The 19,212-nt window shown below is 53.7% G+C and overlaps 3 protein-coding genes across 3 annotated transcripts in view; 1 reads left to right on the top strand and 2 right to left on the bottom strand.

Moving 5' to 3' along the window:
* Nucleotides 1-1,607: 1,607 nt before the first annotated feature.
* Nucleotides 1,608-11,427, bottom strand: HECTD3 (HECT domain E3 ubiquitin protein ligase 3). The gene is made up of 21 exons (XM_059853940.1): nt 11,101-11,427; nt 10,871-11,031; nt 10,394-10,486; nt 10,000-10,135; nt 9,442-9,557; nt 9,048-9,161; nt 8,598-8,680; nt 8,054-8,219; nt 7,503-7,584; nt 6,411-6,593; nt 5,822-5,874; nt 5,449-5,513; nt 4,911-5,014; nt 4,469-4,588; nt 4,041-4,130; nt 3,516-3,722; nt 2,997-3,126; nt 2,525-2,599; nt 2,248-2,329; nt 2,057-2,128; nt 1,608-1,802 (listed from the first exon to the last, which is right to left on the bottom strand). The coding sequence occupies exons 1-21, from the start codon at nt 11,425-11,427 to the stop codon at nt 1,718-1,720; spliced, it is 2,544 nt and encodes an 847-aa protein (XP_059709923.1). The 3' UTR covers nt 1,608-1,717.
* Nucleotides 11,428-11,447: 20 nt separating this feature from the next.
* Nucleotides 11,448-15,311, top strand: UROD (uroporphyrinogen decarboxylase). The gene is made up of 10 exons (XM_059853944.1): nt 11,448-11,580; nt 12,646-12,758; nt 12,837-12,916; nt 13,115-13,177; nt 13,275-13,472; nt 13,714-13,875; nt 14,150-14,287; nt 14,430-14,530; nt 14,785-14,851; nt 15,042-15,311. Exons 1-10 carry the CDS (start codon nt 11,573-11,575, stop codon nt 15,204-15,206), a joined length of 1,095 nt encoding a protein of 364 aa, XP_059709927.1. The 5' UTR covers nt 11,448-11,572; the 3' UTR covers nt 15,207-15,311.
* A 947-nt stretch (nt 15,312-16,258) lies between these two features.
* ZSWIM5 (zinc finger SWIM-type containing 5) overlaps nt 16,259-19,212 on the bottom strand; it is a 97,996-nt gene continuing 95,042 nt past the window's right edge. The window contains exons 13-14 of the mRNA XM_059853939.1: nt 19,107-19,188; nt 16,259-18,699 (exon numbers count right to left, since the gene is read on the bottom strand). Coding sequence (XP_059709922.1) covers nt 17,837-18,699; nt 19,107-19,188 — 945 coding nt within the window. The 3' untranslated portion in view covers nt 16,259-17,836. The remainder of the gene's footprint in view (nt 18,700-19,106; nt 19,189-19,212) is intronic.

The raw sequence follows: 19,212 nt of genomic DNA, 5'->3' as shown, positions 1-19,212 counted from the left end.
CAGACACCCTAGGAAGTGACTCAGCCGCCAGCACGGAAAAGTATCTCACTGGTTCTGCTCCTGTTCCTATTCACACTGGTGGCTAAAATCGGCCACAAAGCCACAGAGATCAACCCTGGAACAGCTCTAGGATTTACAGAAGACCTCCTCCAGCAGACAGGACTTCACACCCACCCAGATGAGCATGAAAGGCCCTGCTGCAGGCAAGGGCTGCCATAAACAGCTTCTCTAATTCACCCTGTGCTCTCTCCACTCACCATGATGCAGGAGATGGCAGCACATGCTCTTTCCTGGTCCTACATCCTTTTTAGTAACAACTCTCCTCCGCAGATCTAGGAATACACGTTTCAAAAGAAACTCACAAAGGGAAGGATTTTATTTACAACTGGAAGTGATTTCTGGATGACAGACTCCTTCAACAGAGGAGAAAAAGCCATGAAACATTAAGACAGGATTAATCAACTCACAGCATCTGCCCCGCTCCAGTGCAACCCCAGTGATCCTGTGACTCACAGTAGTGGAGGTCCAACAGACCACACAGGCTGAAGATGGAGCTGGAAGTATAAACGTAGACTAACATCAAGCAGCTCCCAGTGCTAGGCAATGACCAGCTCTGCCCAGAGCTGGGAAGATCAACAAATACTTCCAAATAGTTGTGAAGGTTTTATAGCCTACTCCTCCCTCACACAGCATATGTCCAACTCTTGGTATCTGGTTTCTACACTGCCTAGGGCAAATGCTTTTCCTATTCACCTGAAACCTCCATGTCCTTTCCCATGGGTGAGAGGAGGGGAGCAGAGCCTGGCACTGCCAGGCCTGCTACTGCTTTAACCTCTGCAGTCTGGAAGATGAACTTGGCCCTGACGGCAGATCTCAACGAGAACTAGAAGAGAGTAGCTATAATACTGCCAGTTCAGAGGTAAACTGAGGCTCAAAGAGCCTGGGAGAACAGCTGCCAGGCCACCAGCATGCTGGATGCAGAACTAAAAGAACTAAAGGGAAGCAGACAGTTCCCACTCACTGTGAGGAAGCAGCTTCCCCCAGCAGTTGCTGCTGTGTAAGAGGTGCCAGGAATGACAGGAATTCAGATTTTGCGTGATGTAAAAGCATGGGAGTCCCTTTGGACTCACTCACAGTCCTGCTGTACAGGTCTGTTATGACACCTGGTGGCCAAAGGCACCCCTGCAGCACCTGCCACCAGCCTGCCCCATTCTACTTAATCCTAGATGAATGATCTAATTTCCATTAACCTCATGAGAGAGCAGGAACAAGGCAACAGAGTATGATCAGGACACATTGAGCATCTTGAGCATCTTGGCTACCTCCTAGTCTCAGCAGCAGCTCACAGTTCTCTGTCCTGTGCTGCAAGCTGCTGTGCAGCTTTGTCTCCTTACCCCACTTTTGTTTGAGCAAAGTACAGCCTGGAAGGAGTGAGCATTGTGGAGCTACAAGAAGAAGTGGAGAAGAAACCCATTACAAAAGCCTGCCAGCTTTTTGATGCATGAGGGCTCAGCCAGGGTTCCATCATCGCAATCACATTTACAATCCAAGCTAGCTCCTACCCCGCTGAAGACCCAACCCTTCATGTCAACTGCTGGGAGCCAGGCTTCACACCTATATATTTATTATATATACATATCCCGTGGGGACAAGGGAATGCTTCCCACTGCATGGTTTTCTTGAACAATTGTCCATGCTGCTTGGTCAGGCTGCAACATCACTCTTCCCACGGACTCATATCTGTGTCAATGGCCACGCAGTTATAGGCAGCATAGCGCAACTTCTCTTCACATACCTTGGCTCTAGGGATGGCAGGAAGGAAAAAAAGATAAAGGTAAGGAGGAGCTGCTATTGCTGCATTTTTCAGTTGAGAGGACAAGATGTTTTCTGAAATGGAGGATATGCTTCACCAGGGGCTCAGAGAGAGAAACTCAGCCACGTGGGACAGGCAGGGGATGTAAATGTGGCAAAGTGATGGGGCCCAACGGGTCAGCACCAAGTTTAAGAAGAGAGCCCATACACAGTCTTCCAGACACAGGGAAGCACCAGAACTTACGTGGCATAGTTGGGCAAGAAGAGAGTGCTAGAGCAGGTGGATGACTCTGGCAAAGCATCTGTTGTCTCTGAGCTGGGGAGAAGGTGACAAACTGGTTAGAACCAGCAGGCCAGCAAGGCAGGGAGCCCAGACAACCCATCCCTTTGGTGTGGGATCTGTCAGCCTTGCAGTCTACAGAAGAATGGACTTACCCCATCTTGTCTGGATAGATGTAGATCCGTGCTGGAAGGCGACTTCTGCCAGTGACAAATCTGAGGAAGCGGCTGCGATCCTCTGTGAAGGAAAAGCAAAGACATCGGCAAACCCTAGAGAGATGTGAACTGCAGTATAGCTGCTTCTAGGTACCCTCAGCACTAGCAAACAGTCCCTTCATCCTAGCTGCTTGCTTTCCTTGAGTGGCTTCCCTCCCGGCTAACAGGCAGGAGCTGTCATGGCACAAGATATGCACGGACAGAGAAAATTGCTCACCATTGGTGAAGTTATTGAGTGCTTCCCAGAAGTACTGAACGCGGGTATCCTGTGGCTCAAAGTCCTCAAATCGGGCTGTCAGAAAGGATACAGAAAAGAGTTTAATAAAGATCTGAGCTCCTCCCTCTTTGGCAGTGGGTGCCTGCAGGGTATGACCACATAGACCCAAGGTGCAAGAAACATAGATAGTCAGGCCCTTCCCAGGAAGCACAGCCAGATCCACATCTCAGCTCTTCAGGGGCTCAGATACTGGCAGCCAAGGGATGACACAGCCTCTACTATGAGGCCCAGGATGGAGTCAAAGGACACTCCTGTCCTCATCAGCACCCAGCTAAAGGCAAGAAGTACACAGGACCATATTCTCACTGTTAGAAAGGCTAATACTAGCCTCCCACACTTCTCCTTGCGCCAGCACAGACAGAAGAGAGTCTTGCTGTCAGGAAGAGAGTTTTCAGTAAAGCCCTTCACTTACTGAGCCTCTTCAGGGCATCCACTGTGACTTCAGGGTCTCCACAGACCTTTTTTTCTAGTTCCTGCCATGTAAGGAGGTCAAGAACAGCTTGGGGCACCACCTTCAGCAGCCCAGCCTGCATGGCCATGATCTGAAAAGGAGACAAGGCAGGTAAGCAGCATGTCTTGCCCATTTTCCTGACTCAAGGTTAAGCCTAGGGACACTACTGGATTCAAGCCATGTGACTGCCCAGCACATGCTCAAAGGAACCTGAAGGAACAGAACGCGATCCCAGAGAGATCAATCCCCGTTCATTCAGAAAGCCTGTGTCAAAGCTGTGAATAAGACCCCCTATCACCAGTGATACTAGAAGCTACTTTGCTTCTCAACAGCTCCATAGACTCCAGGACCCCACTGAGAGGGTTGGATACCATTGCCCTAATGAGCACAGGGACACAAACCACAGTGCATTTTACCAGAAACAGGCTGGGGGCATGTCTCTGGAAGCCAATGACCAGCCACAGGGTGGGACAGTGTCACCTGCTCCTTGCTCTCCTCCAGCCGAGCCTTTTGCACCAGGCGGATGAACTCCTTGCGGTCCTCGTAGCGCACAGCGGTGTTGCTGCCGTTGGGGATCAGCTCCACCATGCGCTGGTCACTCAGCACTGTGGTGTAGGTCAGCTCATTCCCAAATTTGAACTCAAAGGTGTCTTTATCCATGACTTCCATCACCTCCAGCAGCTTCACCTGTCCAGGCACCAAGTAAGTCCACGTTAGAGAGATGGCCAGAAAGCAGTGGTGTGCCCAAGTCCCCATCTTCTTCCTTCCCAGACAAGCGACAGTGACACAACATGGGATATGCTGCTCTAAAGCTGTTTGGCAGACCTTGGGCCATTGCATGCTTGAAGCAGCAGTCAGCATGGCTGCATCTCTACAAGAGCATTTGGTGCATCCTTATAGCTAAAAGTTGTCCTTTGTTGTGTTATTTGACATATCATAGGAGAAAGCAAGTACATGAGGACAGGGACACAAATAGGATAGGCACAGCCTCCCAGTCCCTCTCACCAACACAGAGTCCACAGCAGGGAAGTCTTTGCTCCAGCTGACCTCTTCCCCTGTTAATTGTTTCCATACAAAGCCAGGAAGAGCCAGGACCTGAAGAAGAAAAGAGATTTTATTGAGTCTGTGTCAAAATGAGACCTCCCCAAAGATGGAGATAGGACTCAACAATGCAGACACAAAAAGGCTTCCCTACTTCTCCCTCTACATGCAGAGCTCATCATAGCTGAGTAGAGACCAAACACTATCTCCCAAGCTCTCAGCATCATCCCCCAAAACTCAGACTGTGAGTTCTCCAAACTGCTTGGCCCCAAATACCTTTTTTCCTAGTATGTGACCACAGAGCCTTTCCATGCTCCTGTTAGACAGGCTGCAGGAGAGGGCTATCAACATCCTTTGCAGAAAATCTTAGAGGGATGGGGCTGAAAACTTACCAGAAACTCCTTGCCCCTCAGAGCTGCTCCCATGATCTGCCCAATCCACTCGTACTTTGCGAAGTCTTTACAAGAGGGGTTGGGGACATACATGTCCCTGGCTTCTCCAGTGCCATTACCCTGTAGGAGTGAGAGGCAAAACTCCAAGTCATAATTTCAGCACAGCATGAAACACCACAAACTACTCCTGCCATGCCTCTGGACACTTCTCACAGCAGGAGTGGGCTAAACCCCCCCATCCCCCTTGGCAATATTCCCAATGACAGACCGGTATCCAGGCACTTGTCAGCATATTCTAAAATGAAATACCACAAAGCAAACTACCCAACCCTTCACAAAGAAGAGCTTCAAGTAGGTATGTCTCTGGCATGCAAGGTGACAGGGACAGCACTGCATTTCCAGGCATGGAAGGGTTTGCTCCAAACATCCTGATGCACAGCACCTGGTTGGATGTGCGCACGAAGAAGGGCAGAGGCACAGGGGTGTCTGCTGAGCTGGGGCACAGCTCCTCTGACATGTCTGCTAGGCTGTCTCGAAAACCACCACCTGCAACCCCAGAAGAAAGGCATTCTTAGTGATGTGAACTGCCCATGTGCTGATCCTCAGAGTTATAGAGCACAGATGAGGATCTCTGGTCCAACCTGGCCCTGGGTTGAGCAGAAGGCTCCTGCTAGAGCCTTATGGCACTAGAGAAAGTAAGACAAGAGAAATAACATCCCTGCCTGGCCTGTGGAAAACAGCCAGAAGGATCACTGGCACTGGTAAAGCTGCTGTTAGTGACTAATGGAAGTTTGGTCCCCCTCCCAGCAAACAGCACTCTTCATCTGGGACACAGCCAAAGGTGGGAGGACAAGGCAACCTGCCTTCCCTCTCTCCTTCACGGGAATTAACACTGGAACCAAACAAAAGCACCTACAGCAACAGTCACCTCATCAGCCCCTGACTGCTCCAGAGGAGCTCTGGCCTCCTGCAGCCCCTACCTTGGTCGATGATGCCCTCTGCGATAAATTTGCACTCCCACCACTGGTCATAACGCAATGGCCACCTGTGGACAACAAGGCATCACCTGAGGTGCTGCTCAAAGCCAAGGAGGTGCTGGGACAGGCACAGCAGAGACATCAAGGGACTAGGGTGGAACAGTCTGAGTTTAGGACAGGACAAGATCTTTATCTCCAGAGACAGCTGCATCCTCAGTAGGGAGGTGACACCTTGGGGAACTGGCCCTGATCTCATGGCTCCTGTCCTAGCAAACCCTCTCCAGAGTACAGGACATGGGCTTCCCAAACACCCTGCTGTAACAGGACACAGCTCCCAGCTCTGCATGGTGCCTTCCCTTCCCAAGACACTGCTTACCTATAATCTAGAGGCTTTTCAAACTTGTCAGAGGGTTTCAGACCTTCATATACCTGCAACAAGCAGAGACAATCAAGGTCGGTATCCCCTCTCCAGGGGAACTGATGCCACATGAAGGCAGTATGTCAAACACATCAAGTCTCACAGCAGTTTGGGGTGTTTGTACATGCACAGAGCCCCAGATCTGTTGGAGATGGGGAAAGAATGCACACAGGAAGATCAGCATTGCTGTAAAACTACAACACAGAACTCTATGCAGCTACTTGACTGCTGTCACACAAGAATTCTTTGCTGCCTTTTTAGTGCAACAGGATTGTTACACTCTCCACTAACAACATGCCACAGAGAGCATCCAAGATAGAGTACAGATTTCAAATCGGAGATCCCAAATCCCTTATAGATGTTATTCCTTATGGGACCATCAGCACCTGTAATTACAGAGCCTGTGAGTCACGAGAAGAAGCCTTGAAGGCTTGGTCTGTCTTCAGCTCCAAGCTCTCCCTTCCACCCATCCTAATGCAGATCACTTTGATTTTGGGATGCCCCAGCCTCCCCAGAGCAGCAGGGACCCTGGCAGGAGGGACAGTACCTGGGTGAAGACAGCATTCTTGCAGCTGGGGTCCAGGGCAGGGTTGTCCCGGTGCTCCATGGCCAGGCGTCGGTTAATGTAGAGTCTAGGCATGAAGTTGGGCTTGCTGGTCTCCGAGTCCTTCAGACACTGGGTAATGAGAGCTGTGCGCTTCTTGGACAGCAGCAAGAACTGCTTGATGTGCTGCCAACAGGGACCCACAAAACATGTCATCTACTTTCTGTTGAAGCCATCACACCTCCAGGTTTCTCCCTTTGCCAGGGCCTTCCCATACAGACACATTCTCATTGAGAGTATTTGCTTCCCCTCTACCTCTGAAAGATTCTGCATTCTGGCTTAAGGGAGATAACAAGCTCAGCCCTTAATCCACCAGCTGTCATCTGATGCTCACACTCCAGTGCTGCTTAGAGTCTCCTTTACCCTCACCCTCACCAGAACACTGGTCATACTATCCTTTTTAGTTGTAATCAAAGCCAACTACTCTAAACAAACAAAAAACCCCAAATGCTCTGGGTCCATGTTGACCTGGCACAGGAATTACAGTGCTTTCTGATACTAGGCCTGGAAACACACAGAATAGGGCTATCCTGGTAATGTCCAGCATGTGTATTCTTGGAGAGGATATAAGAAAAATGGACAACTGGAGGGATGAACTCAGCACTATGTAAAGGATGAAAAGCAAAAGCTTATTAAAGCCAGGATGAATGTTACTGGTAAAAGCCTTGATGTTTGGACAAGGCAGCTCAAAGCTGCTGGCAGGAAGCACAGGAACAGAGCGTCCTGGGCTGAGATCTTGGAGGGGATGTGGATCCAGCTTGCATGGCCAGTGCTGCTACAATCCAAGTTCCTCTGAGGGTGAAATGTTCTGGTTTGAGTCCACTTGTTAGCCCACAGTTACATGCTTCTACATCAGCAGTTTAGCAGGAAAATAAACAATATCACCTTTCATAGTGTTAGTGATTTGAGCTCAAGAAGGTATTTCCCTCCAGCTGCTTTAAAGGCAACAAGCCCTGGCTGCCTTCCTTACCACAGCATGAGCACCATCACCCTGCCAGACTGAGGCCCCAATAAGACACAGAGCCAACTGCTCACCTTGAGCTTGCTGAATGTGCCAACAGTGTGGTCCCAGGCTGGCACCAAGTGATGCAGGACACTGTCAAGCAGTTTGATGAACCTAAATCCGAAAGAAGAAGGTATTGCAGCAAGGAGTGATAGAGATCTGCACAGGTCTATTCCAGACCATATATCCCTGAACACAAGCAGAAAAATAACTGATCAAACCAAACCCAGCATCGTTTTTTACCTCATGGAACCTTTGGTACTAACTTCTCACTCCCTGGGCACTGCAGTGATTTTGCATCCCTTACAAGTGACTCTGCATATACCTGCCCCTGACACTGCACAGATATGTTATGCTTGTGACACACAAGACACTGTAAACTTGAGCTATAGAACTCCTCTTAAAGCAGAAGGGAGCCACCTCAGACAGCCCACTTTGTCCCCAAATGACTGCTATTTTCTCCAGTGTCCTCATCTGTCTCAAGAGGAGTGTCACAGTTTTACAGTTTCCAGCCATGTACATGCTGGAGATGGCATCAATCCGTGCAGGCAATGGCCCCTGTCTGCTTCCCTCCCCACAGTACCTTTGAATGAGCACGGCCCGTCGGTACAGCAGGTCAGGGTCAGTCCCTTCTAGGCGAGGGTAACGCACCAAATTGGGCAACTGGAACATGTCAGCACTGAGCCCCAAGTCCCTCTGTCGAGAGGATTTGATTTTGATGCCTCGGATACGAACATCAATCCCATCATCTGCCAAGGAAGACCATAAATGATATGCCAAGATCACAAGAAAGCAAGCCTTAAATAAAGTGTATGAGGTCTAAAAGCAAAAACAGTAGGAATGTACCAGCTCCACCAGCTCTGGGGCTGGGCACCCTGAGCTTCAAATACCTCTGTGAAGAAGAAGCAGGGCATTTACAGGAGAAAAATAATTAAATTATTGAAGGCAGAGAAAGATAGGATGAAAGCTGAGAATTGCAAAATTTCAGATCTCCCAGGAGTTTCCCATGGTTCTTTTGAATCTCATCTAAAACAGCTCACAGGGAGAAGTACAAGTCACAAAACAAACTCTTAATGTACAGTATTTTACAAGTGCATTATGGATGTGGCCACAACAACCAGCCCTACCTCTGCACTCCACAATCCGGATCTCGATGACGGGCAGGTGTGTTGTCATGTCCTCAAGGATGCACACATCCCCAATATAGCTCCTGCAAACACAGAACAATGAGGATTAAAGGGCTGTTCCCTCGCCTATCCTGCCAAAATCCACTCAGATGCTTGTACGGGAAGACAGTTTGCATCTTTTGAAGAGGGAGCCTATGGCAAGAACCCAGTTCTTGCTTAAAATTACAGCTGAATGCCTGAACCTGCTGGTGACTCAGGTCCAGGTTCCATGATTCTGATATGTCCCACAATCGGTCGAGGAGAGCCCTGATTACTGTACTATGCTGTTGTAGGCAGAGTGAACCCGCATTCCAGAGAGCCTGGCTTGTACTGCATGACTGCTTAAGGCCAGTGTTCAGCAGCTTGGGCCCCTGCAAGAGCCATGATACCCTGTACACCTCCACCACTCACTCATCAATGCCGACGTCATTCAGTTTCTTCAGATTGTCCCCCTCGCCCCCATACACAGCGACCCGCTTGGGCATGAAGTTCTCATCAGTGGTATCCACTGTCAGCAGCAGCTTCCTGCAAAGGGAAGCAGGACATTAAGGAAAAGGCAATTGCATCTGAACACCTATTGCTATTTCCTTTCATCACTTGGTCATGCTGCTACCAAGCTGTGGTTCCCAGGTACCTGTGACAAAGCCAAAACCAACTTCAGCCCCAGCGTAAGGGCTGAGGGGCAGGGAGCGCAGGGCAAATTTCGGCCGTGACACTCGGGCAGAGAGGGAGTGGCAAAGCTTGCCCTAGTCACTACCCTGCATGTAGAGCAGAGATGACTGTAGAGTAGACAGAGATGACTCACTTGACAATGGTGCCTTTCTTCATGTTGAGCCGCACCCAGTGCTGGCCCTGGGACCCATCACTCTCCCAGTATGTGTCGGCATGGCTATCGGTCAGGCATGACACATTGAAGTCCTCCTGGAAGAGGGCAAGCAAATGGAAGGAAGACCAAATGAGTGTAAGATTAACTTCTCTTTAGTGGTTACTTTCATCATGAATCTCAGTGTCAGAGGGTATCATATTGGCCTGTTCCCTTTGCTGGGCTGTGGGTAGACACTGAGAGTGCAGAGCACACAGGACACTGAGGTTGACCCTCTGAGGTGCTCTGGGGTCACACACACAGCACAGAGTATCAAACTCTCCCTAACATCAGCTTTGCAGCTAATATTAACAATGGCTTCTCAAACCACTGTCCCTCCAGGGGCGACATTAAACAATATGCTGCATGATATTCCCCAGGTTTTTCTCCCACATCCTCAAACAGAGTGCAGTCCAGGCCAGAGCAGCACAGCAGGCACTACCCATGGTCCCCAGCCCCACAGCACAGAGGGGCTGATGTAGCCTTGTCCCTTTAACCCACCGTGTAGGATGAGACATCGATGCTGTCCACGTACTGCTTAACGCTGCCCAAGTTCTCATCCTCCTTCCCAATGTGGTCATACAGGAAATGCACCAGGTCCTCATCACATTCGTAAGTCCATGTTGGGGGCACAAACCTAGCAGAGAAAAGGGATTACTGGGTCTGGAGAGCCAGAGGCAGACAGGCTAATGGGTCAAAAAAAGGAAAGTCCACATCCTGCTTGCCTTGCTCGGTTTCCTGCTTTTTTGCAGGCATATCTAGGACAAGACTGTGCTGTGCAGAGATGCCTGTCTTCCCCCCTCTCCCCCAGGTCTGCAGGAGATGGCTGTGTGGGCAGTCACAAGAGACAGGAGCTTGTCCCCCACCATAGCAGAAGCCAGGAAACAGTTCATACCGAAGCTTCTCTACTGCAGCCTCATCCTGCTCCATGGGCCTGGGCTTTGCTCCGAGGCGCAGGGAGTATGTCAGATCCACCACCTGCTCCCATCTGAAACAACACAGAGAAGTCGAGTGAGAACATCCCAGAGGAACAACAAGTTGGTGATTGAGTAGTTATAAGGGGAAGATTTGGGTTTAAAGCCCCACCGTGCTGCACCCTCCATCTCCAGCATCATTTGTTGCCCTTTCCTTCCCAACCATGTCTACTCCTTTCACACCCCGCTGGGCATGTGATAAGCACAGTGCCGAGCCAAACCCAATTCACTCCACATCCGGCATCCCTCTTGCCTCACTTCCATGAAACCCGTCCAAACAGGCCGGGGATTCCCTAGCCCAAGGCAGGAAAGGCCGTGGGGAAGCATCCCGAGCGCGCACAGAGGCGAGCGCCTCCGCGCTCCCGGGGACCCAGCGGGACACCGCGGCAGCCCTGCACCTGATGACGGGTTTGTAATCCACCCCGAACAGCTGCTGCTGCCGCTGGATCCGCTCCGTGGACTCCACGGGCACCAGCCGGTCCCCGCCGTCGGCATGCTTGCACACCAGCACCCATCCCTCCTCGAGATCGCAGCCGCTCCGGTACTCCTCCAGCTGCTCCTGTGGGGACAGCCGGCGGTCAGGCGAGGCCGGGCCAGGCCCTCCGCGGGCAGCCGCAACCCGCGTTACCTTGCTGAGCTTGACCCAGAGCCCGGCGCTGTTGCAGTACTCCTCGCCGGTGGCGCGCAGGCAGCCGCCCTTCCGCACCTCGATCGTGGCCCGCGCCGCCCGCTTGCCGCCCCGCGCCGGCCCCGGGCTGTCCCACACGCTGAGCAGGCTGCGGGCGGCGGCGGCCGCGGCGGCCGAGGGGTCCTTGCAGATCTTGTACTGCACCTCCCGCGGCACGTAGCAGAGCGCGGCGGGCAGCGCCCGGGCGCGGCGGAAGCACTCGCTGCACTGCAGCAGGAACCGCAGCCGGCCCAGCACCTGGTGCGGCGCTTCCCCGCCCGCCCTCATCGCGCTCCAGGCACCGGCTCCGCGCCCCTCCGGTTTACGGCGAACCCCGCCCGCCGACAGGCAAGATGGCGGCGCCCGGCGGGGCGGACGTAGAGCAAGATGGCGGCGCCCGTGCCACGTACAGAGGAGCACGGAGAGGAGCAAGATGGCAGCGTACGGAGGGGCGGGAAGCCGGGCTAGGGGCGGGGAAAAATGGCGGCGGACGGAGAGGCGGGACCACGTCGAGATGGCGGCGTCGACGGGGCGGGACGGGGAGGGGGGCGGGATGGGGGTTGACCGCGCCGCGTCGGGAGGCAACGGAGAGACTGGGGAGCGGCTTAGGAGCATGGAGGGTGGCGAGCGGCTTCTGTAAGTAACCAGGACCGGGCAGGCCTGCGTCCCTTCCTAGTGTGGTAACGGGGCCATGTTCCTGCGCCTGCACGGGGGATACTGGTATGCCTCTGGAAAGGGCGATCCGGCACTATGGGAGCACTGGGGATAGTGCTTTCGAGTTGAGATCCGGTACTGGGGGCACTGGCGCGGCTCTCCGGACACCGCCGAGGCACTGGAGTGGCTCTGGGATTATGGTGCTGGCGCAAGAGTCCGCTACTGGGTCCCTGGAGGGACTCCGGACGAGGAGGCAGGGAGGTGATCCTGCACTGGGAAGGATCAGCAGGGCCGCTGCTGTGCTACTTAAGTCCCTGGTCCCAAATGGAGGTTTTGGGGACTTTGTTCCCATAGGCCCCGCGGTTGCCGGGGTCCCCCTTCCCGGCGCAGGCCGGACTCCAGCAGCCGCACAGCTGGGAAGCTGGGGACGGGGAGGCTGGGGATAGGGAGGCTGGGGACGGGGAGACTGGGGACAGGGAGGCTGGGGACGGGGAGGCTGGGTACGCGTGGCTTGGCACAGACCGGGGGAATGCAGGACTGCCCGCCCCGCGCCCCGCTCGTCCCAAATCTCTCCAGGCGGGAGCAACTGGTGGCCCCGATAACTTAATCTCGCGGGCCCTGGGCAGCACATCGCCTCTTTCCCGGGGGGCCCACGGTCCTCAGCAGGAAGAAGTCCTGGGCTGTGGTGGGGAGAAGTTATCGCATTTGTCACAGCTGGGCGCAAGCCTCTTCTGCGGTCAGGGAGTAGGGACGAGCCGCTTTCTCTGACACTCTCTGCCCCAGTCGTGGGGGACTGGCAGGGCACCCAGACCCCTCGTGGGTGACACCCTGTACCTGCTCTTTGCTCCGCAGCCCCAAAGGTTTCCCCAAGCTGAAGAACGACACGTTCCTGCGTGCGGCGCGCGGGGAGGAGACGGAGCACACCCCGGTGTGGTGCATGCGGCAGGCGGGACGGTACCTGCCAGGTGAGCGGTGGAGGTGTGCGGGGGATAGCAAGGGAGCCTCAGCAAGCACCCGGTAACATTTGTGGTGGTCCCTTGTAGAGTTTCGGGAGACACGGGCGTCACAGGATTTCTTTGCCACTTGCCGGAGCCCCAAATTGTGCTGTGAGCTGACACTGCAGGTGAGCATCACTCAGGGGTCTGTGTGTCCCCTGTCTCTGCCCAGATGGGGATGGGGAGAAACCTTGGTTCTGGCCATCCTGGATGGCCTCAGTAAATTGTGCAGCCCTTGGGGATTCCACTGCCTCCTGAGCTTGACCAGGTCCTCCATGGGAAGGGCGTCGCAACCCCTCACTAATGTTGCCTCTTCCTCTGTGCAGCCGCTAAGACGATTCCCCCTGGATGCTGCCATCATCTTCTCTGACATCTTGGTGGTGCCCCAGGTAAGAGCCATGGCCAATGCCATGGGGAACAGCAGCTGGTAACAAGGAGAATTCAGGGCTGCTCCATTCCTGCTTCTCCATTCTCCCCTGTCCCTAGGCACTGGGCATGGAGGTTGTCATGGTCCCTGGCAAAGGACCCACGTTCACAGAGCCCCTGAAGGAGGTGGAGGATCTGCTGAAACTGCGACAGAAGGTGGATGTCACCGCAGAGTTAGGTTACGTCTTCCAGGCCATCACACTGACACGACACAGCCTGGAGGGCAAGGTTCCGCTCATCGGCTTCTCGGGGGCACCGGTAAGTAGTATGGCTCCTCCATGTGGGTTTCGCTGATGGGCTCCTCTGCTCTCTTGGGGTTAGACCAGCTATGGCACCCCCAGCTGTGGGTGCTACATGGTTGCATAATGGGGGCATTCAGTGCAGGAGCAGCTGTGCCCCAGGCGCTGGGGTGTTCACAGGTCCTACCTTCAGCACTGCGACTGGGACTTTGTGTCTTCTTTCATCTCCATCACTCTCCTCACTTCACTCCTCCCCACAGTGGACGCTCATGTCCTACATGATTGAAGGTGGTGGCTCCACTACAATGGCCAAGGCCAAGAGCTGGCTCTATCGTCACCCCGAGGCAAGCCACCGTCTGCTACGCCTGCTGGCTGATGTCATCATTGACTACCTGGTGGGGCAGGTGGCTGCTGGAGCGCAGGTGTGTCCTGGGGCAGTGGGGACAGGGCCAAGAAGGAAGGTAGGGGATAGGGAGAAGAGAGGATCCAGCGTCTGGAAGGAGGAGGAGGGACTAAGTTACTGCTCTCCCAACCCCATGGGAAAGTGGTTGAGTCACCATTCCTGAAAGTCTTTGATAGACAAGTAGATGTGGCACCTGGGGTCATGCTTTACTGCTGGATTTGGCAGTGCTTGATTGTTAGACTCAATCATCTTAAAGGTCTATTCCAGCCTAAAGGATTCTGTGTCCTTGGCAGGCGCTCCAGCTGTTTGAGTCCCATGCAGGGCACCTGGGCCCGGAGCTGTTTCAGGACTTTGCCCTGCCTTACATCCGGGACATTGCCCAGGCTGTCAAGAGCAAGCTGAAGGAGGAGGCACTGCCCCTGGTGCCCATGGTGAGTCAGGGCTGCCTGGATTGACCCTGACATCTGGGCACTGCTGGAGAGGGGTGCATCCCCCAGTACCTCCTTCCTTCAGTCCAGCCTGTGGAGAAGGGTCTGAGCCACAGCAGTCGCTGCCCATCTCCTCCCTCCCCAGATCATCTTTGCCAAAGATGCACACTACGCCCTGCGCGACCTGGCACACGCTGGTTACGAGGTTGTTGGTCTCGACTGGACCATCCGGCCCCAGGAAGCTCGGTAAGAGCCTGACTCAGGGCTCAGGTGTCTGGGCAAGATCCCAGACCAGGTACTCTGACCTCCTCCTCTGCCCTGAGACATCCCAGGCCTGGACATTGCTGCTCCAAAGGAGGGGCTAGTGGGGCCACCATGCTACAGCTTCTAAAGGCTGTGCTGAGGGGTCCTGGACGTCCTGCAGTGGGGGCTGCAGGCATCTGGCTACCCTCAGTCTCTGTACCACCTGCAGCAACTCACCTGTTTCCTCCCTGCTGCAGTGCACAGATAGGAAAAGATGTCACCCTGCAAGGGAACCTGGATCCGTGTGCTCTCTATGCACCCAAGGTGAGCCATGGCTAGTGCCAGCAACTAGGGCTAGTTCTAGCCGGTGTTAAAGGCCTTCTGCCTCAGCTTTGCCATCTGCAGCACTGGCTCATGTCCCAACATCCCCTCAGGCTAGCTGAGGGGAACTGGGGGGGGGTGAAATACCCTGAGCTGGATTGGTCTGACACATGGTTTCCTACCATACCTACAGGAGAAGATTGGTGAGCTGGTGAAGAAGATGCTGGAGAGTTTTGGGACCCAACGCTATATTGCCAACCTAGGCCATGGCCTCTACCCTGACATGAACCCGGAACATGTGGGTGCCTTTGTGGAAGCTGTGCATGCTCATTCCCGTCATATCAACAAGCACAGCTGAACCTGGGGCCTTGGGGACAGGACTCTGGTTTGGGCATACTCACCCATGTTGTCACAGGGCTCACTCTAGGCTGGGCTGCAGCATTAAACCAGGACCTTCTCTGCAGCAGCCGTGTGGCTCTGGCTGGGGGGATGGGGAACTGGACAGCCCTGAAGGAGATGGAAGTAATGGCAGGCTGCTAAAAGAGCATGTGTGGTGAGGGGGAGCCCCTGAGCCTCATCCTGCAGGTCAAAATGGGGAAATAGGGATGGCACCAAATTGTGGAGGATGTTTCTCCCTGCCAAGCTGCAGTGTCCATGTTGCAACAAAGGATGTGAGCCCCGGGCACAGCAGCCATCCTCTGAGGATGGATGTGCTCAGCCCTGCTAGGGAAGGTGGGCTGCCTGAGCTTGGCAGGGTCACAGCCTGGAAGTTTGGGGCCCACAGCCCACCACTGGCAGAGACTCAGCATCAGCTGTTCCACAGTCCTGCTCAGGTAGAAATGGGCAATGTGTCCTCAAGCCAGGGTAGTCTCAAGGGGCTGGGAGAGCCAACAGGACTCACCTGGGAGGACAGCTGGCAAAATGGCTGGAGAACCTCTGACACAGCACCACCAGCACCTTGCCACACTGGCTGGGATGGCAACAGAGGCACCGTGGCCCTCCCCCTCCAGCTCCCAAAGCCTCTTAGGACCATCCCCCAGGGCTCAGCAAACCCTGCAAAAAGCAGCGCAGAAACCCTGAGTTACAACTCCTTGCCACCCCATTTCACACTGCAGCACAGTCACTCACTCGTGGTCCAGGTTGGCAGCAGGATGGATCAAGACACGGAGAAACGCTGGTCTAGCTGGCATGGATAGGGCAGTGTCTCCAGCATGGGCAAGGACCTGCTAACATTGTACATGGCAGGAAGTTGCACCCAGAAGCAACCAGGGTACCTTGTGCCTGCTCTGTCCCCCTCTTGGGGGCACAGGAGCTGGCTACCACAGGGGGCTGCAACACTGCTTTGCACAAATGTGGTGACCCCCCCCCCCCCCCGCCCCCTTCAGAGAAAGGCAGGAAAGACACAGGTGGTAACGTTCATCCCTTTTATTATTAAACATCAGATGAAGAGGTCGCACACACACATACACGCACGCACGCAAAAAAAAAAAAAAAAAAAAAGGGAAGGAAAAAAAAGAGAGAGAAACAGACTGGTTGAAGACTGCTATTTCGGTGGCGACACAGACCGAGTACAATTGGGTTCCTGGCCAGAGCACGGACACAAGTCACTTGCCAAAAATTAAACCAGACAGCAGATAACTAACGCGCGTTCCCCAACTACAAGTCACCATCCAGACCGGCCTTGGCTCCCCCAGCCCTCCCAACCTGCTGGCAAAGAAATGAACCAAAACTGAAGAGCCACTGGCCCAGGCTGGAGTGTGCCCCCAGTGCCGGATGAGCTGGGAAGGGCCGAGCCTTGGTTGCACCACGGAGCTGGGAATGGTGCAGGAAGGTGACGCGACTGCCCTTCCCTCCCCCAAAGCCGGCAGCCCTGGTGCCCGCCCAGGCACTCGCACCCTGCACCTGCCCTGCGATGGGCTGAGTCCTCCATCGCCAGCATCTGCGTGTGTCCGAGTGAGCATTGCCCCGAGTTCCTTCCTTTGCTGGGCTGCTGCTCCTCCATCCATCTGTCCGTCCGTCTGTCCCAGGGCTGTGAGTCGAGTAGATGTTCGCCTCCCCCCCACACCCTTCTTGCTGCTGACGATGCCATGGGAACCTGAGAAATGTTCGTGTGCCTCCTCCTCTTTTTGTCTGTGGGTTTGTGTGGGTTTTTTAAATAATAGTTTTAATAATAATAACAATAATAATAATAATAGCAATAATAAAAATAATCGCCCCAGCCCACAACAATTTCAAGTATCCCCCAAATAAAAGACAGAATTATAAATAATTATAACTTTACAATTTAATAATTGACACATATACTATAGTATTTACAGTATCATAAATGCTTTTTTTTTTTGTGTTACTTTTAGTAAGCAATCCCTGAGAACAGTTACTTTTACTTGTTTTTATTGAAGTATCTTCACAAATAGAGGAGTTTGCATGTCTCGGGCGGGCGGGAGAAGCACTCTGCAAAGCCATTGCTTTTGGTGACGCATGAGGTTCTAGTGTCGCAGGTTTCTTTGCTTGCTTATTTTTCCTTTTTTTTTTTTTTTTTTTTTTTGTTTTGTTTTGTTTTGTTTTGTTTTGTTTCGGTAAATTCCCCACATCATTTTAAAGGTTTTTCACTTTGCAACCTTCGTATCCCTCCAGCGACCACGTCCTTCAGGAAAGAGGTATTAGATTTCCAGGTTAGCTTTTGGTATTGGCAAGGGAGGGCAGGGGGCTGAGTAAACCATCCTTTTTCCCCGTGGTTGCCTTTTGGTTTGTGCCCAAGGAATCTCTGGATCCTCTCAGTGTGTGAAATGGTTAAATCCAAGAAAGAGTAACACTAAAAGAAGGAAAAAAAAAAAAAAAAGGAAACAAACAAAAAAAAAGAAACAGAAGACCAGAACAGAGCAGCCTCTGCCGGTGAGGGGAAGCTGATCTCCACTTTCCTTCCTTCTTCTCTCCCGAGTCCCCGTGCTGCGGCCAGACCCTGCCAGTGAGCATGGCAGGAGCCGGGGCTCACCCAAACCGTTCTCGCACCAGCAGCATCAGTTTTTTCTTGCCTTTGTAGATTTGTTTAAGATTGTCAATGAATTGGGCGAACTGTATGTGCCCGTCCTGTGCCAGGAGAAAGGTCTCCCTGGCCTTGCTGAGGAACTCGATAAACTCCCCATAGTGCCGTGGGCTGATGTGAGTGAGCCGGGAGTGAGTGGTGTTGATGTAGGCGCTTATCGTCGCGTCCAGCAGCTGCCGCAGGGGGGCTTTGTCAGTGGACATCAGCTTCCCCGAGTTCCTGCGCCCAGGGATGCCGGCCAGCCCTGGCGCTGTCATGGTGCAGCGGCGAAGGATGTCCGAGAGCACCGTGGCACAGTGCACGCTCTTCACCACCAGTGGGATGATGGCTGCCAGCTCGTTTTTGCCCAGAGAGTGGCTCAAGGCGCAGGCCCAGAGCACATCATTGATGGCTGGGTGCGTGTCCTGGTTGTAGGCCAGGTTGAGATGTGTCATGGCCAACGAGGCCAGTTTGAAGGCTCGGAGTGGGTAGCCCCGGTGTTCCATGTAGCGGGCGATGGTGAAGAGCTGGGTGTAGGTCATGCCGGTGGAGGCGGCGTCAATGACGATCTGGTAGGCGGTCTCGAAGGCGATGTGGTCCTTCTCGCAGAGGGTCAGGGCAGACAGGGCGCAATTCTGGGGGTCCTTCATGGCGCACTGCAGGGCCAGGGTGCGGGCACAGCTGGCCAGCTCTTCCCGCTGTGGGTAGTCCAGGCTCAGTCGCAGGATGGTGTTGTGGGACATCACTGTGGCCGCCACAATGCTGGTGGCTTCCGTGGGAGTGAACAGTGAGTACCAGCTCTGCAGGATGCTCACCAGGGCCCTCACTCCTGCAAGAAAAGACTGGGGTCACAGCAAATCCCTGGAACCTCACTGAGTTCGTGGGGCTCCTCTGAGACCCAGAGACGGAAAAACCAGCCCACAGCACTGCTGAGCTGCTGCCTCTGCACCAAGAGGGACAGGGCAGAGGCCAACCCACACTGCCATGCTACAGGGCACAGAGACTACCACTGGCCTGGGCCAGGTACAGGGCACCCATCCAAATCTCAAAACCGGCCACTGCTGCAGTCCCAACCCTGTCAACTGGTGCTCTGAGGTAAATTCAGTTACCCAAGAAGAAATGAGAGACTCAGGATAACTCAGATGCTCAGGGATAGGCACGACCCAAGGATCTCCATGCCCAACCCTGATCCCACTCTGCATGCAGGCCAGATCCCCCAGCACACACGGAACTCACCCACTTCAGTAGCGCACGTCACCAGCCACCTCACCATCTCCCGCCGCCGCCAGTTGAGTGTGGACAGCGTCATGCGCATCACCTGCGAGGCAAACTTGGGGTGACT

This window comes from Haemorhous mexicanus, chromosome 9 (genome assembly GCF_027477595.1).
Source record: "Haemorhous mexicanus isolate bHaeMex1 chromosome 9, bHaeMex1.pri, whole genome shotgun sequence".
In the NCBI taxonomy this organism is placed as follows: Eukaryota; Metazoa; Chordata; class Aves; order Passeriformes; family Fringillidae; genus Haemorhous; species Haemorhous mexicanus.
This window is presented reverse-complemented; position numbering and strand designations above follow the sequence as displayed.

Excerpts from the sequence above, each read along its gene's own strand:
- UROD (XM_059853944.1), top strand. Across the intron at positions 14,288-14,429 it reads CACTGCCCCTGGTGCCCATG|ATCATCTTTGCCAAAGATGC; the intron begins GTGAGTCAGGGC and ends CTCCCTCCCCAG. Across the intron at positions 14,852-15,041 it reads GTGCTCTCTATGCACCCAAG|GAGAAGATTGGTGAGCTGGT; the intron begins GTGAGCCATGGC and ends CCATACCTACAG.
- HECTD3 (XM_059853940.1), bottom strand. The coding sequence starts at position 11,427 with ATGAGGGCGGGCGGGGAAGCGCCGCACCAGGTGCTGGGCCGGCTGCGG. Across the intron at positions 10,487-10,870 it reads GATTACAAACCCGTCATCAG|ATGGGAGCAGGTGGTGGATC; the intron begins GTGCAGGGCTGC and ends GTGTTGTTTCAG. Across the intron at positions 2,330-2,524 it reads ACTCAATAACTTCACCAATG|AGGATCGCAGCCGCTTCCTC; the intron begins GTGAGCAATTTT and ends TTTCCTTCACAG.